This window comes from Drosophila willistoni, assembly GCF_018902025.1.
Source record: "Drosophila willistoni isolate 14030-0811.24 chromosome XR unlocalized genomic scaffold, UCI_dwil_1.1 Seg144, whole genome shotgun sequence".
Taxonomy (NCBI): Eukaryota; Metazoa; Arthropoda; class Insecta; order Diptera; family Drosophilidae; genus Drosophila; species Drosophila willistoni.
This window is the reverse complement of record NW_025814057.1, coordinates 1400527-1416645: the sequence shown is the minus strand read 5'-3', so window position 1 is coordinate 1416645 and position 16119 is coordinate 1400527. Positions and strand designations below refer to the sequence as shown.

Below are 16119 nucleotides of genomic sequence, written 5' to 3'. Positions count from 1 at the left end.
TGGCACACAGTCAACAGATAGAGACAAAATGCACAGAGAGGCAAATAGATAGAAAGAGAAATTGAGTGTGAGAGAGAGAGAGAGAGAGAGAGATATAATAGATCTTCTGTTTAGAACTTATAATTTTTCCGAGTGGGTAATCAGTTTGCTGACTTTCAATTTCACTTACTTAGCAAGCAAAAGATGCTCGTTTTTATTTATGGCCAGTAAGTTATATAGTCATATAATTTCACAGTTATGCTAAATGCACGCACACCATTACACAGACACACATTCACACACACAGATACAAAAAACAAAGACAAAAACACCTACAGCTTGGCTTAGGTTCATATGGTTGTTTCCTCTTCTCCTTCTTCTTCTTGTTTTCCTTTTTGGATATATGTGATTTTTTTGGGCTTTTTTTTTTAGGTTTAAAAATTAACTGCCAATTCTTGGAAGAAGACACTGAGACGACGCCGTTGCCGTTGCCGTTGCCGCTGACGCCGCTTGCGTTCTACTACCAAGAGTGAGTGTTAATAGACGCCGACTTGTTGCTATGTTTAGCCTTTTGTTTGACTTGTTGTGGAAGTTTCTTCTCTCTCTTTCTCTCTCACTCTCTATCTCTCTGTATTCCTCTGTCTTTGTGTAGCTCTCGTCACTTTGAATATTTTAGAATAGTTTAAATTTTGATTTTTAACGGAAAGATTTCATAATTCTTTACCTTTCCACAAGAACAACAACAATGAACAACACCACGGAACAACGACAAAAAAATGTGACAAAAAAAATTTGGTAATCAACAAACAAACAAACAAACAAACGAAACGGACGTTATAATTCTCGTGTTAGAGATTTTCGTCGTTTGAAGCTTTCTTAGGGACAAACGCCTTTTTTCACGTTTACGTTACGTATACGCCGCTGACCACAACGAACGCCGAACACAAACTGAAGCGCGCTGCCAACGCGGTGCCGATGCCGATGCCGATGGCGAAGCCGAAGCCGAAGAAGCAAGCATTGCGACGCCAATGTATGTATGTATGTATACAGGGTGTTCCTGGTAGCAGCAACAGCAGCAAACCAGTTTGCCATGCGGGGGCTACCAAAAGCAGCAGGCAGTTTCTCTTTGACTCGATTACAGTGTATGTGTGTGTGTGTGTGTGTGTGTGATTCGGGTCTCTCTTATATATCGGCTCTCCCTCTCTCTCGCTCTCTCTCACTCTCTTTGTGTTGCTCTCTTTGTCTGTGGATATGCGAAAGCGAAAGCCATTGGCCAATCAAATGGCTTGAATTCCACGTGCTTTTGAATTTGGTTTGCTTACGTTTCGTTACCGTTACGAGACCAGACCGAACCCAATGTGTTCTGCCTGCCTGCTTGCTTGCCTGCTTGCCCGTCAGCTGCCTGCTCTCTGTTTTGGTTTTCCATCAAGTGTTAGTTACTCTTTCTCTCTTACCACTTCGTGGGCTTAGGAGATGTTTATTATTAACAACAAAAAAATTATATACAGGGTGTACAATTTAAGACACTTTAGTCTGTCAAATTGTGAATATCTTTATATCTTATATGATCCTTAAATCAAGTGAAAAAAACATCAATAGTTTTTCATGCAAACTAGAAACCCAACAGCATTTTAAGGGATCTTATATTTTTATGATATAATAAGTATAGTTAGTGATCTTGATTTAAGAATTAGAATCAAAATTAAGAGTAACCTCTATGGCCGAAAATTGTCTTTGTTCAACCCTAACCTAAGCGACCGACTTGGTTCTGCTATATGGAATTCTCCGATTACGTTCACATTTTTTGTCTAAATGTATATATTTTAAGGTCAATATTGTGATTTTCATAGATTTCAAGTATTTTAAGTACGTGTTCTATTATATTTCACTTAGCCCAGGTTATAAGATTGAAACATTAAATATATATTTTCCCAGTTAATAAAAAGATTTCTTAGTTTAGTTGTAATTGTTTGCCAATTCTCTGACTTTATCCAAAGGAAATTAGTATTCTAAATAGGTTCTTCGTATGTCTCAAAGAACAATTGCAAGAACTCCTCTGCGCGTACCGTAATATTTTCATCTTTCCATAAACTAAAGTCATATTATCAACATTCATGTAGATTGTGGTTATGCCAAGAAGAATAGTTTTTGAAGACATTTAAGAGAGTTCAACAGAAGGTCAACCACAATCCTCCTTATACATATATGTATGTACATATGTAGACGTGGATCATATCATATTTTTGGCATTTAAAGACCGCACATGGCCAACTATTGCACCATATGCCTCAGGCACATACTTAAGGCAAGAAATGCGCAAAGGGGGCGCGGCAAAAATGTGTAACAGCTTCTTTTCATTTGGCCACAATCTCATCATATGCCAGAGTTGAGTGTGAGGTTCGTCAGGACAACTCAACTCACTTGGCATATTTGCGTGGATATATCCACGCATAACTCAACCCGTCCACAACCACTTTCATGTCCACGTCCTTGTGCTCCAGCCGCTGACATTTCTATGCGACGGCGATGTATTCATGGGAAATATGCAAAAACCTTCGCCTGGCAGCCGCAATCATTTTCCATGGAGGAGACCACCAACCACACAGAGTACAGAAAACAAAAAAAAAAAACCAAAAAAAATTAGGGGAAAAAAACAAGAAATAAAGGATGACAAACAGGCGAACAAACTCGAAAAGGATGCGCCAGATCAGAGCAGAGCAAACGACACGGAACGATGATGACAAATGCCACCGCCAAGGACGACACACAACATGCAAAAACTAAACTGGGCATAACTTGGCCGAAATTGGCTGCGAAAAGTGTGCACAGCAATCAAATATATATATATATCTATATATTCCTATATACCTATGTATATATATATTCGTACTATATACGAATGGAAGAAAAGAAAACAACTCGCCGGAAATGTGGTACAAGTATCTTAGCTAACGGTTCTTCCTTTCCTCTTCTTATTTTCCGTTGGGTTTCATTTCGTTTCTGGCTTTAATTAAAAAGCCAACTACAAAATGGCGGAATCAGTTTGAAAATGGCTAAGACCGACCTTTCTTGTCTCTCTCTCTCTCTCTCTCTCCCTCTCCCCCTGTCATTAAAGTCAAATCAATTAATTGCGCCTAAAAGCAGGCAGCGTTTTCTTCTTGTTCATCTAAGAGATGAGAACATATTTGATAAGCCATAAATAGCAATAAATTTCTTGTCACAGCTGTTGTTGCTGTGTTGCTGTGTTGTTGTGTTTTGCTTTGTTGCTCCGTCGTTCTGTTGCTTATTTTGTGCTTTGTCTTAACGCTTCGTTAAATTTGCATTAATTTATGTGACGGTCGGGCGCCCGGAACGGTATGTGTGTGAGGCATGGGGCGTGGCTGTCTGCCTTTGACTTCGACTTCGACTTCGACTTTGACTAAACGAAATTGTCTGACAGAAGGAAGAAAGGAAATTAAAATGTAGGCAGAGCTTCGGAAAAATCAATCAACAAAGCAAATAAATACAATTAATGTTACATTAAGTATACGGCATGTTGTATCCCACACTTCCTCTCTCCCCCCAACAAACTCCAGACGGTTGGAAATTGTCCTCGTTGTCGTTGTTGTTGTTGTTGTTGTTGTTGGGCATACATTATGCTTGCTGGCAACAATTCTTTTGCAATTTTTATGCACGTCAACGCAGACGAGAGGAGCCGCGCGGTAGCAGCTCCTGCTTTATGCAAATACACGGTGAAAAGAGGCCAGACGACATCTTTTACCATAAACCTACAACTCCCATTCCCACTTGCCCACACTTGCTGCTGCTGCTGCTATTCCTTATGGAGGAAATGTATGAATAAAATAAAAATCAAATATGCACTGGCGTGTAAATTAATGTGTACAACACTCAGACTTACGACCCACCGACTCACACAATATTCACATTCACTTTATGCATAATTTTATTTTCACAATTTTTCCTTCCTTTTTAGTATTTTCCTACGCTCGTTTTTTTTTTTTTGCCATGCTTCGTCTTCCTCTCTCAATTGCTTAACTTGTTTAATTGAAGGCAATGAAAAATGGCCCACAAACAAAATGGAAGTGCAAGCGTAGAAATCATCAAGCATCATCATCGTCATTATGTTTAACTAGAAAATTGAAGAAACATACATATATACACAACTATATGTGTGTATGTGTGTGTGTGTGTGAGTCGGAAGTGGAGCGAAATTGTTGAAAAACTTTTATAAAGAGCTTAACTTTTTCACTCTGTCCCTCAAAATAAAAAAAGGTGAAATACGGGAGGAAAAAACGAAAGGCCAATTAACAATTTTCGACATGGAAATTATCGACTTTAAATTATGCAAAATAGAAACAGATAGGTATGTAGGAAAAGAGGAAAGGAGCAAGAGGGCGAAGGAGATATACTGTTAATAATATTCATAAATCTAATATGAAACAGATGTATGCAAACAACCAGAGATAAAACCAAAAAAAAAAATGGGAAAATTAAAGATGAGTAGAATGAAATATGGATGAGGCGACTATTTAGATTTGTCATATGCAAAACCAATTCAGTTTGCCTTTGCCTTCTCTCCACCTTCCACTCTTTATCTTGATGCCATTTTGCGGTCCCTCCCTTTTTACCCACAGGCCTCTGGCAAAGCAAATGTTCTACCTCTAAAATGAGTATTAAGGAAATTGAGACAAATTTATATGATTTTAGTAAATAAATTGACAGAATGTTTAAGTCCGGTTATATTTGCTCATGAAAGCAGAGACAGGACTTGAGGCATAGCAAAAGCAAAATTGATATGTTCATATGCAATTGAGAAAATCGTTTGTTTCTGACAGATATCTATCCTGGTAATTGTAAGTGAGTAAAGACCATTTAAGTTGTAAAACCTAATGTCGATGATGATGGCGACAATGAATCATTTACAATGTTCACTAATTAAGGCTAGATACCAGAGATAAGAAACTGAGTGAATGAAACAAAGTATATTAACTTCTTGTGGTCAGTCAACATGTGGACATTCTCAGTGTTGGTACTACCTCTTCTAGTTCAGCTGCAATTAAACGAGACTTTAGTAAAACTGGAGGAGGAGCGACCCTTTAGAACACTTTTAATACTCAAACACAGCCAGAATAGAGAAAATTTTGAGACGATACCCTTAAAAAGTGGTCATCCCGTTTTAAGGATATCCGAGCAAGACAAGTACCCGCTGACTTTTATCTATAACAACGAAATGGTCGCTCTGATTTACATAAATCGAAACATGGTCAGAAATATTGAATTGTGGCTGGCCCTGGATAAGAGTCTGCATAATATGAGACATGTACGATTGATGTTCATTATACAGGAGCAAAAGCAACTTGAATTCATTGCCCAAATGGCTGAGGAAATGAAATTTCTGCACGTGGTTGCCATACTGGGAAAAACCATTTACAGGCTGAAACCTTTCTGTGTCCAGAATAGGTGGCAACTAGTTCGTGACGGCTTCATTTATACGAAAGTGAATGATTATCAGGGTAATTTGTTGCTAACTTTGCCCGATCAGTTTCCACCACGTTCGCTGGTCTACTATGACAAAGAGCGGCGACATCTTCAGGCCACTGGCTATGTGACGAAACTGATAGAGGAATTCGTGAGGCGTTACAATATAACAATGCGCTGGGAACGTTCCATACAGCCTGGCCGGCAATTATCATTGATTCTCTTGCGGAACATGACTTTGAATCAAACGATATGTTTGCCTTTAAGTCTATGTGGCTATGAGGCACCCAGCGAGATGGGAGTTTTCTCGTATCCCTACGATTTTTCCAAATGGTTCATCATGGTGCCATGTGCCCAGGAAATACCCACCGCTGAAGTGTACATTGTGATCTGTAGCCTAAAGCTTCTAGCAGTTCTGATTGGTTGCTATTTTATATTCGCCTTGTTGGACAGTTGCTTTGGCTGGTTGTTGCTGGGGAAGAAATTCAACTGGAGCAGTAATCTGTGGTTTAACGAACGTTTAATTGCCGGCATGATAGGACAATCGTTTAAACTGAATGCCCACAATATGCTTAGCTCTAGGGTGACTCATGCCCTGCTTTTTCTTCTGGGCCTCGTGATAAGCACCCTGTATGCTGCCCACCTGAAGACATTGCTAACTAAGAGACCGTCACAGCGGGAGATTGCCACATTTCAGGATCTAAGAGATCGTCACGATGTCAGCATCTATTTCGATGAAGCTGAACGCTTCTACCTCAATATGTTTGATGGTGCTCGTCCCATGGATACTATACGTTCACGCATTAACTATCGCCAGACTAAAGAGTTTCTGGCCCTGCGAAATCGATTGAATAGAAGTCGAGCCTTCTCCACCTCGGCCGGTGAGTGGCTGATAACGGCCAAACGTCAGGAATTGTTAGAGAAGCCATTTCACTGCTCCCACACAGGCTTGATCATCGGTAATTTCATATTGTTATCCGTGCCGATGCAAGCAAACTCCATATACGAGCGACCATTGAATCGTCTTATACACAGGGTGCACACCACAGGACTTTTGGGCCACTGGAAACAGCAAACTCTTCGAAAAATGACAGAGCTGGGCGAGATCAGTCTTAAAGATCCATTCCACTACAAAAAGTTCCATGAGTTCAAAGTGGCCGACTTGGCTTGGGTGGGCCTATGCCTAATGACGGGTCTAATGCTCGGAATAATCACATTTGTAATTGAAATACTGTTTGCTCGACGATCCTAATACAATCATTTATAAATAACTATAAAGATTTACCATTTAGACCGATGTAAACCAAAATGCATTCAAATATAATGTTTTAGTTGGTCGTTGTGTTATTGTCTTTACCCCTTTGTCTACACACACAGACACACTATGTGTTTATACATTCAACATTGTTGGTTGTGGCGTAAAGTTGTGTCCCTTGTCACACAGAGCAGCGTTTTAGGAAAACTTTTGCAATAAAGTGCACGTAAAAACGTAAAAATGACACAACAAAACAACGTACATGGCACCGTGCTTGCCCGCTTTGAGAGTTGAAACCGGAACTTTGGGTCACTTTTGAGTGACCGCAACAGATATAAGTTGCAACCCCAATTCCATTTGTTGATTTGTTTTATTGTCCCCCCGCTGGTCAATAGATTTTATTTTTTGTGTCTTTTCCACTGGGACTTATCATCACTTAAACTTTAGCCAGGTAACAGGACGACGCATTGTAAACATGCCAGGTTAATCAGCGTCGAAAAACTTTTAATTAGACAAATTATAAAGTTGATGGAAACTTGTAAAACTTACTTATCTACAGGTACACAAGTACATACAAATGGCAAGGGGGTCCAGGGTATAAAAGTGCCGCCGCTTAGGCGAAAGCGGGCAAAAAAAATGCGAGCAACTTTTGTTGATGCTTGAATTATTAATCATTTTGGTCAAAGGGTTGGCCAAACTGCGGGACATAATCATAACAACAAGCGAAGGTAGCGAAAATTAAAGACCTTCTGGCTACTAATTGATGCATTTGTAATGGGTCTCCTGTCCTGTCCCAACCTCTTTGGAGCATGAGGGTCGTAACATGAATACGCTTTCTACTTGGAACGCTCTTCTTCTCTTTCGATTGTTAAATTTCACAACAATTCTCAGTTTTATTGGCTTAAAAGAAATATACTTACAAACTTAATTTTTAAAGTGTATCTAAACTGATTTGAAGTTAATTTCCGGCATTTCAATGTGAAGAGGAAGAAAGATTTGTGTTAACTACAAATTGAATAGTGAAAAATCTGTGATGTAAGATAGTTCAAGGACTTGTCCATAAATAAGTGACCCACTGACCGACCAAGCGACTGTCGCAACCGGAAACGGATATAGAATTTCAGTAATTCTCTTCAATTTGCGTTCTCTTCTCTTTATATTTTGATTTTTTTTGCGCTTTTCCTTCCCTTGTGTTTTTTTTTTTGCTGTGATGAGTGACCAGAAATGTCGAAGAACTCTGCCGTCGACCTCAGCCGGAGATGGCGACGCATAAAAAGGAAATTGACAAAAAAAAAAGAGAGAGGAGGAATAAAAAAAGAAAAGTCAATGCCAAAGAATTGGCCCTGTTGCCAGAAAAAGTTTTGTATTTGTTTTTATTGGCGTGAAAAATGTAATAATGGATTTTTCCAAGTATCTGTGTGTGTGTGCCAGAAAATGTTTTCCCCCCATCATTGTGGGGCGAGCGCGAGAAAGAGAGAGTATCATACTGAGGCATATGTTTTGTACGCTTGAGGCTGTGTTTTGATGAAGTTATATGTGGCTGGCAACTATCCCACATATGCATACAGACACAGCCACACACACCCGCACATAGACACCCACACACACACACACACATACATATCTAGCAGTTATATATGGTTATACGTACCATAGATGTTCTACTTTATGGCAGTAGCTTGACATGCACAAAATATGTAGCATACTTTTTTGGGTTCTTTTTTAACATTTTCTATTGCTGAATTATTTGATTAGTTTTTTAGGGAAAAATAATCATTAATTTGTGTATAGTTTATAAAAATATTACTTGTTCAACTTATTGAGCACTAATATGGTTAGTAAGAAAAATATTGACTTTCTTTTTGATCCCATCTCCGACGCGCTTTAAACGCGTCTTCCCGAAAATTGTGTTTTTCTAGCGTTTTGATAACGTCTCTTACACTAAATTTAGAACGATTTTAATAATTTTGGTCTTAAAATGTTCGTGAATAATACCGCTATGTTTTTCCCGAGAACTATTTTTGAAATTAAATTTACTTCCATTTTTATGACCTCGTAAAGTTTAAAAAATTACCGAAAAAAACAATTTTTTTACATAACATTTTTTTTGTGTAAAAAAATTTTGAAAAAAATTCGGGAAACGTAATTCGAAAAATAACGAATGTCTTCTCTTTCATTTCAGATCACGCGTTTTCCCAAAAACATGCCAAAACGTTACTTCTTCATTTTGGGTGGCGAGTCTGCAATGGATTTTCCAGGTCGCTCGTGGCATTTTTTTATTGATTTAAAAATATTGACAAAAAGTACGAAAATGTACCTTTCAAATAAAGAAAATATTTTGAGAATTCATTAATTACATTCTGCGAAATGAATTCCCAAAAAACACCTTCATTTTCGGCCTCAGACGGTGCCAGACTCTCTTGAATTAATCTATTCTTATTAATTAATTAATTAATTACTTCCGACACACTATGGAAAGTTCTGTTTTATCGATTATGAATGGTAAGTCAATATTCACAATGTAAAATTTTGTAGGCTATTAAACTAAACTAACTACTAACTACTTTTAATCTACTTTAAATGCGTCAACACACTTTATCAAATTATAAACAATTTGTAGAGTATTTAGACTTGAGTTTTCTCACTTATATCCTTGACAATTTTTGTCACTTTGCCATTATTTTGTTGGCCTCCTCCTTTTACTTTGTCGCTCTCTCTCTCTCTTTCCTACGCTCTCACTTGGTCTCTTCTTTGTATTTGTGTGTGTGTGTGTGTGTTTGTTGTTTTTGTTTCCTTCTGCTCGTGTGAAAATGCGCCTAAGGTCATGGTCAAGTGTCCGTGCTATGTGTGACAGAGAAATTTCCAGTAGCACTTTCATCTTCCTTTATATTGAACCGAATTGGGCAACAATTTGTGCGTTGCTTTTACTTTAATTTCAGTGACAAGGCAAGGCCAGAGCGTTGCCTGGCTCAATCAATCCTTTGAGCAATTGTTTTTCATTTTTGCCCAGCACTCGAAAAGTCACTAAACAATTTTGTTGTCGATTTGCGCGTTTCGAATTCAATTTGGTTTTTGCATTTTTCATTTTGCATTTTTCACTTAGTCAGTTCTGACGTGCAGCGAGTTATAAAATCGAATTTATTGCAGTTGAGTGGATCCAGTGGATAGTGGCGCCTCCTCTGCTGGTTTGGTCGGTCTAAATGGTGATGCAGGAGCAGGAGTAGCAGGCACCCATGCTGAGTGCAATTTTTGATTTGGCAAATATGGTTTTTTCGTTGCTTTTTTGTTTTTGTTTTTTTCTAGAGGGATGTACAAGGGATAGGTAGAAACAGTGGGAGAGGAGGAGGCGGTTCATTGTGACCGTCAACTGTTGTTAGTTTTTGACGTTGATTGAATTGACAGTTTCCCGAGAGCACTTTTCTCTGGGGATCATTCATATTTATTCATCTAACTGAGAGCTCGTCTCCCATAAAATAGAGTCGGTTTATTAATTCTTTTCGTTGTTTGTCCCTCACAGAAGGATGCCAATGTCGATGATGATGATGATGATGAGGATTCTGTGCGGTTGCTTCTCGTTGTCCTGGTAGCCAATTTGTCGACTTTATTTGTCCACATAGAACTAGTAGAACCTACATTTTCCACCTCCCTCATTTTTGCCCCAATAATGTGATGGGTGTGTGTGTGTGTGCGTCTGTGTTGTGCCTGTGTATGCTTGTCTAAGCATGTTAATTGAGTTATATCTGAGTTTGGTTTCATCCTCTCTTGAGTACCTAAAAGCAGGCAATAAAAAATATGAAATACCCTCAACAATTTCAACATTTTAACATTGGTTAACAAGTGTCGACACATTCAAGTTGATGTCTAGAGTACAAGCCAAGGCAATTGTTACCAATATATATTTATATATAGATACATACCTATATATTTATACGTTTGACAAGCATATGAAACACTTGACAGTCCAACAAGCTGGCAAACAAACATGACAGCCTCAGCCACTTCAAAACAAACTCTACTTGACAGAAAGTTCGAGGAGAACCATCTGCTCTATGGGGCACAATAAAATGACAGGGCATTAGAAATTGGCTTCTTTTTTATATTACGTTACGGAAATCCAACCAATTAATATAAAAAATTTAAAACATCCACCAAAAGCGCAAAGGATAGAACAATCCTAGTTATCTTGTTGCCATTCGATAATCGATATCTTTAAAATCGAAATGGTTTCTCGACATCCATGATGACGCTCTCCTCAATAGTTTTTGAGAGAGAGAGAATGGGAGAAAGTATCATAGGAGAAAGAGATGTATAAGAGGCGAAACTTTTTGATTATCTCGACACATTATATGTGAGAGACAATTTATTTGCCTAACTTCATTTGGAAAGTTTATTTTTTTTGGTTGATTCAAGTGCAAATTGCTAGTCATTAAAACTAATTAAAACAAATTTAATTGCCTTTAAAGGGCGAACGTGTCAAATTAGAGCTAAAGTTAGATACTACGGCCACTTACTACCCAGGGGAAAAACAAATACAGGAACCAGCAAAAAAAAAAGTTAAAATATCTACACGTGACTGTGCGAGCGAACAAACGACAAACGAACTCCTGGCCAAAAAGAAAAAGTCAACGCGAGAGAGTCAATAAAAAGCCAAATGGCCATAAGAAATGTCCTCTCGCAGGAGGAACTCTAAAAGCAACAACAACAAGTAACCAACCAACCAAACATTCCAACTTAATGTGCCTTGAAAGGAAACAGGAGCAAACAGCCAGCAAACAATGGCAAGAAGAAGCCATAGCAGCAGCAGCAGAAGCAGCAGATGAACAAACTGTAAAATGGCTTTAAAAAGGAAATATTTAAACCGAAAGTTTTTGGTCAACTTTTCGTGGGGAAGGGAGTGTGTCTCAGTCTCGGTGCAAGGACAAAAAGCTATTGTTGTGAAATTAAATTCCAACTATGTTGCTCGTCCGCCTGTCCTCCTGTCCGTCCTGTACTCCTCCTATACGGTATGGATGCTCTGGACCTACCTGGGCAAGGAAGGCAAGCAAGTCCTTTTTTTTTTTTTGGCCAGAAAGCTGCTTTTGTTATTTTTACACTTCATTGCCAAAGAATTTACTTTGTGTGTGTTTCATTCGCCTTTGTTTCCGCCGCAAGGGCAGGCAAGTGGAAAGATAAAACTTGTGTCGACTTAGAAGTAACACTCCCCCGTCCCCTCGTAGGGCCTGGCTGGCCCTACCTTTCCTCTCACCATCTCACCATCATCCTCATCTCCATTTCCATTCGCCATCCAGCATTCTATTCCATTTGGCCCCTTGCTGTGTGTTTTCTTTTCTTATGCTAAAAACTTGGTCTATTTGCTTGTAGTAAGCCTGTCACTGAACTGGAAAACCATCTCATTCCGTCCGTTCTCCTCTCCTCACCGCCCGTCCCTTTACCTCTCCCTGTGTGTGTGTGTGAAACAATTTTAGTATTTTATGTTCCCGACCCGCCCATAAAGGACATATTTTTCATAATTCTCATAGGCTTGACAACACCAACAAATAAATGATAAGTAATATACATTTTGTGATGGGGGGGCGTGACAGTCAGTCGATAAGGCTGTCTGCTAACTTCCTCTTGCCCGACCACTCACTCCATCTTCTGTTTTTTTTGTGTCATTTTCATTTTTATTGAATTTGCACCTTGACAAACATTTGCCTTGATGTTGTCCCTAACATTTTGATGATGATGACGATGCCGTTGTGGATGCTGACTGCTGACTGCTGGATTCATGAGCAGATGATATGGAGATTGGAGAGACGAGCCCATGATGATGGGCTTTTATTTTTTAAACATTTTTGACATTTGCATGCCGTTTTTATTTAGGCATCTCCTTATGTATGTATGTGTGTCTGTATGTATATTTATTTTGACAGCAACCGTATAAGGTTATTATCCAACGCGTAACTTTTCAACTTTGTTTGTTTTCTTCCTGATTAAAGGACCAAAAAGCATAACAATTTAAAACTAAAGTGTAAGAAGAACATTCCGTGACTTAACTTTAGATTTTAGCACAAGAAACAATGAGCAATCCAATGGCGGACTGTAACAACAATTATTAGCTTAAAGAGACTCCATATAAAAGACATGTTTAAGATTAAACATCGTGTTCATCTGAAATGGCTTCACCAAATCAGATGCACCAAAAAATATACAAAACGACACAAAAACATAACACAAAAATAAGTCATAAAGATTCATATGACAATTATTGCTTAAAACCAAACAAAACATGCATCCACACTCTGTGGAAAACACTTAAGATTATAACAGCGGCGCGGTGTCAAGTAGCCAACGCTGAGCATGAAATATAAACAATTTTCAAACCCCGAAAGCGTGGGTCATTAGAATAAGTATTTTTAAGAACAATTGTAGCCTAGAGTCTAAGAATTCAGTTATATACACAACAATTCTTTAAATAAAATCAGTTCATATTTTGAATTCAACGAATGAAGATTGGGTTATTTTCCTTCTCTCCGGGAATCCCTATTCAGACACGTTTCACGTTTTTTATTTCTGAAAACATATTTTATGCTTAAAGCTTAAGGCTTTAAGTTAAGCGTCAAATTGACAAGTTTCTGGTTTGGTTTTGGTTCATTCTTTGGTTGCCTTGACGTATACGTGATGTGGACAAATGTTGCCAGCGCGCTGATTTTTTTCACACACACACACACACACGCACAAACACATGTTGCAGAGTACTGGAGGTTGGGATCGGTGGGCAGTTGTATGGGGGTGTTTCATGTATCGCATTGCAGACAGCAATTTCATTTGAAATTTAATGCCAAGTTTGAAAGGCAACGCGTGCCTGGCATACACATCCTCGAATCCTCCCATACTGGCATCTACATCGTGGCTTATACATTTTTTCATTGCCCTGCCCCTCTCCCTTCAGAGAGCCCTAGCTTCCCGCAAACCACTCACGCCGTCTCACCCACACATTAAAGCTCATTGAAAATTTTCTAAAAACAACTTTGTTTGCTAATTAAAAAAGTTGGCCAAATAGCGTGAAATTTAACAGCTTTAAATTCGAGAACGGCGACGGCGGCTGGGGCAGCGACAGCGGAGATGGCGCCAACATTCAGCCTGTCACAAATAGTTACCCAACGTCTCCGACCCCAGAATCCAACTCTCACTCCCAAAACCTCAACCCAAAACAATTGCTGTGAAAAAACCCAAGGAACCGGGAACGTGCAATGCATATTAAGTACGAATTTTTCAGCTCTAACGAGTTCTTTCGGGGCTAAATGAATGAGACTAGTGAAGGACATGTCTGGCATATGATGAAACAAAATGAAAATGGCTGCAAAAAGCGCAAATTAAATATAAAAAAAACAAAAAAAACAACCAAATGAGAGAGCATACAGGGAAGGAAGCAACTCATAGTGGGCAGATGTTGATAAATAGTTGAAAAAGCAATGTATATACATACATATATAAGACATGCATGGCTGATGATTAGCAACAAACTGTTGAAGTTTCAACTAACGAAATTTTCTGGCCCCACAATCAATCAAAACAGCAGCAAGGTAATGCGAAAGGCGCTGATGAAAGCTGCAGCTGAAGCTGTCATCAATCTTGTAACCAAATGAGGCCACCGTGTCGTATGCGTAGTGCGTAACGGTAACACGGATTGTGTGTATGTGTGTGTTAAACTAATTAATCCTTTCTACCGTGTTCCAGCAATACGATGAATCCCTTTTCAAACTAATCGTGCGTAAATGATGAAATGCATAGCCAGTGCGTAACAAATTGATACCTCATTAAGGTTCAATAGTCCCTAGAAGACTAACCCTTTCAGGGTTCATTCTCTCTCTCTCTCTCTCTCTCCCTTTGTCTATCTGTACATTAGTGTCTAAAACTAGTTTAAAAAGAAGTCGATTGCAAACCATCAAAGTAAATTGGCTGTAGATAAGATTAAAATTATGCATACGCAATGTGTTCATCAATGAAATTTTTTGTCCCAGTACAAAGTTACTGAAGTAATTAATGATTTCGACACATTTTCACCGAAATCCAAAATGAAACCCATTCCTTTCTTTACTGCCGACCATTGCCTGCTACTTAACGATCCTTAGTAAAGGGAATAAAACACAAATTATAGTTAATGGCCTTGGCTTTTATGACGTCCATCAAGCAGGGGTTTGAAGGTGAATGAGGAGCAATTTCACTTATGAATGAAGTCGTCTCATCAGCGTTCCCCATGGTCGCAGTGACCTAATGGCTAACATAATTTTGTGTGATATCCTGTTGAACACCAACACCAAAGCGTAACTAATCATGAAAAACTACTTTAAGCATATGCAAAGCCCAACATTTGATTCATTCTTGGGAAGTGTCATTTTTAGAATTTCGCTTCATAATTAAAAGTCTGCTAAAAGTGCTAAAAGTTTAGCAGGAAAATGGAAATATGGAAATGCGGTCAACGGGAGGCAAAAGAAAAATGAAACCAGAGGGCCGGGGCTAACTTCGACCGCGTCAAAGTTTGTATACCCTTGCAACATTTTTGGTAACTCTTTCCTTACCTATAGCCATCAAAAGTGGAAAAACGTTTAAGCTAAAAAGGCTAATGTTTGCGAAAGAACGGCCTACATAGGAAATAACGGAGTTATTGATGAAAGTCACTGTTTTCCACCGATCGTTGGAATATGGAGCTATATGATATAGTGATCCGATCCGGCTGAATCCGAGATATACAACGCCTGCAGTATATACAAGCCTACATGCAAAATTTCAGCTCTGTAGCTCTTACGGTCTAGGAGGAGTTTGCGTTGATCCAGACGGACGGACGGACGGACGGACGGACATGGCTATTTGAACTCGTCTCGTCGTGCTGATCAAGAATATATATACTTTATATGGTCGGAAATGCTTCCTTCTATGCGTTGCACACTTCTGACCAAAATTAATATACCCTTTTTGCAAGGGTATAAAAAGAGTGCAAAACATTTTCTAGTTCTACTCTTCCTTTTTCTCTATCTCACTCTATCTCACTCTATCTTACTCTGTCTCTGCCTGAAACAGACAATGCACGACACCAGCAGGAAGTGTTGTAGTTGGCTAATAGGAAAACAAAAGTGACATTCATGTGTGAGAGAGAGGAAACGTAGGGCAATTTCTGACCCCTGAAGTGAATGTGAAAAGCAGCTGCCCCGTAGAACAAAAAACACTAAAAAGCGTAGTCGACTTTTGTGCGTTGTGCTGGGACGCAGACCAAACTAGAAGGGGAGAGACAAGAGAGACAGAAGCAAGAGCCACACGCAGTGTAAAAGAAACTGATAGGGAAAAGACCAACATCGGAAAATAGAGATAGAGAGAGAGAGAGAGAGAGGGCGAGTGACAGAGGGGGTAGAATGTGTGATGTCAGGGGA

At 39.0% G+C, this 16119-nt stretch overlaps 2 protein-coding genes across 4 annotated transcripts in view; one reads left to right on the top strand and one right to left on the bottom strand.

Moving 5' to 3' along the window:
• The window catches only part of LOC6639442 (capon-like protein), a 57409-nt gene extending 56494 nt beyond the window's left edge, over positions 1–915 (bottom strand). For 2 of the 3 annotated variants that reach the window (XM_023178920.2, XM_023178914.2), the window contains exon 1: positions 316–690. The gene's annotated coding sequence lies outside the window, so the exon portion shown is untranslated. The other variant, XM_047012000.1, reaches the window with a different exon arrangement.
• Positions 916–4987: 4072 nt separating this feature from the next.
• LOC6639443 lies at positions 4988–6709 on the top strand. Its single transcript, XM_002062474.2, has one exon. The coding sequence runs from the start codon at positions 4988–4990 to the stop codon at positions 6707–6709; it is 1722 nt and encodes a 573-aa protein (XP_002062510.2).
• The last annotated feature ends 9410 nt before the right edge of the window (positions 6710–16119 follow it).

Excerpts from the sequence above, each read along its gene's own strand:
- LOC6639443 (XM_002062474.2), top strand. The coding sequence starts at position 4,988 with ATGTGGACATTCTCAGTGTTGGTACTACCTCTTCTAGTTCAGCTGCAA.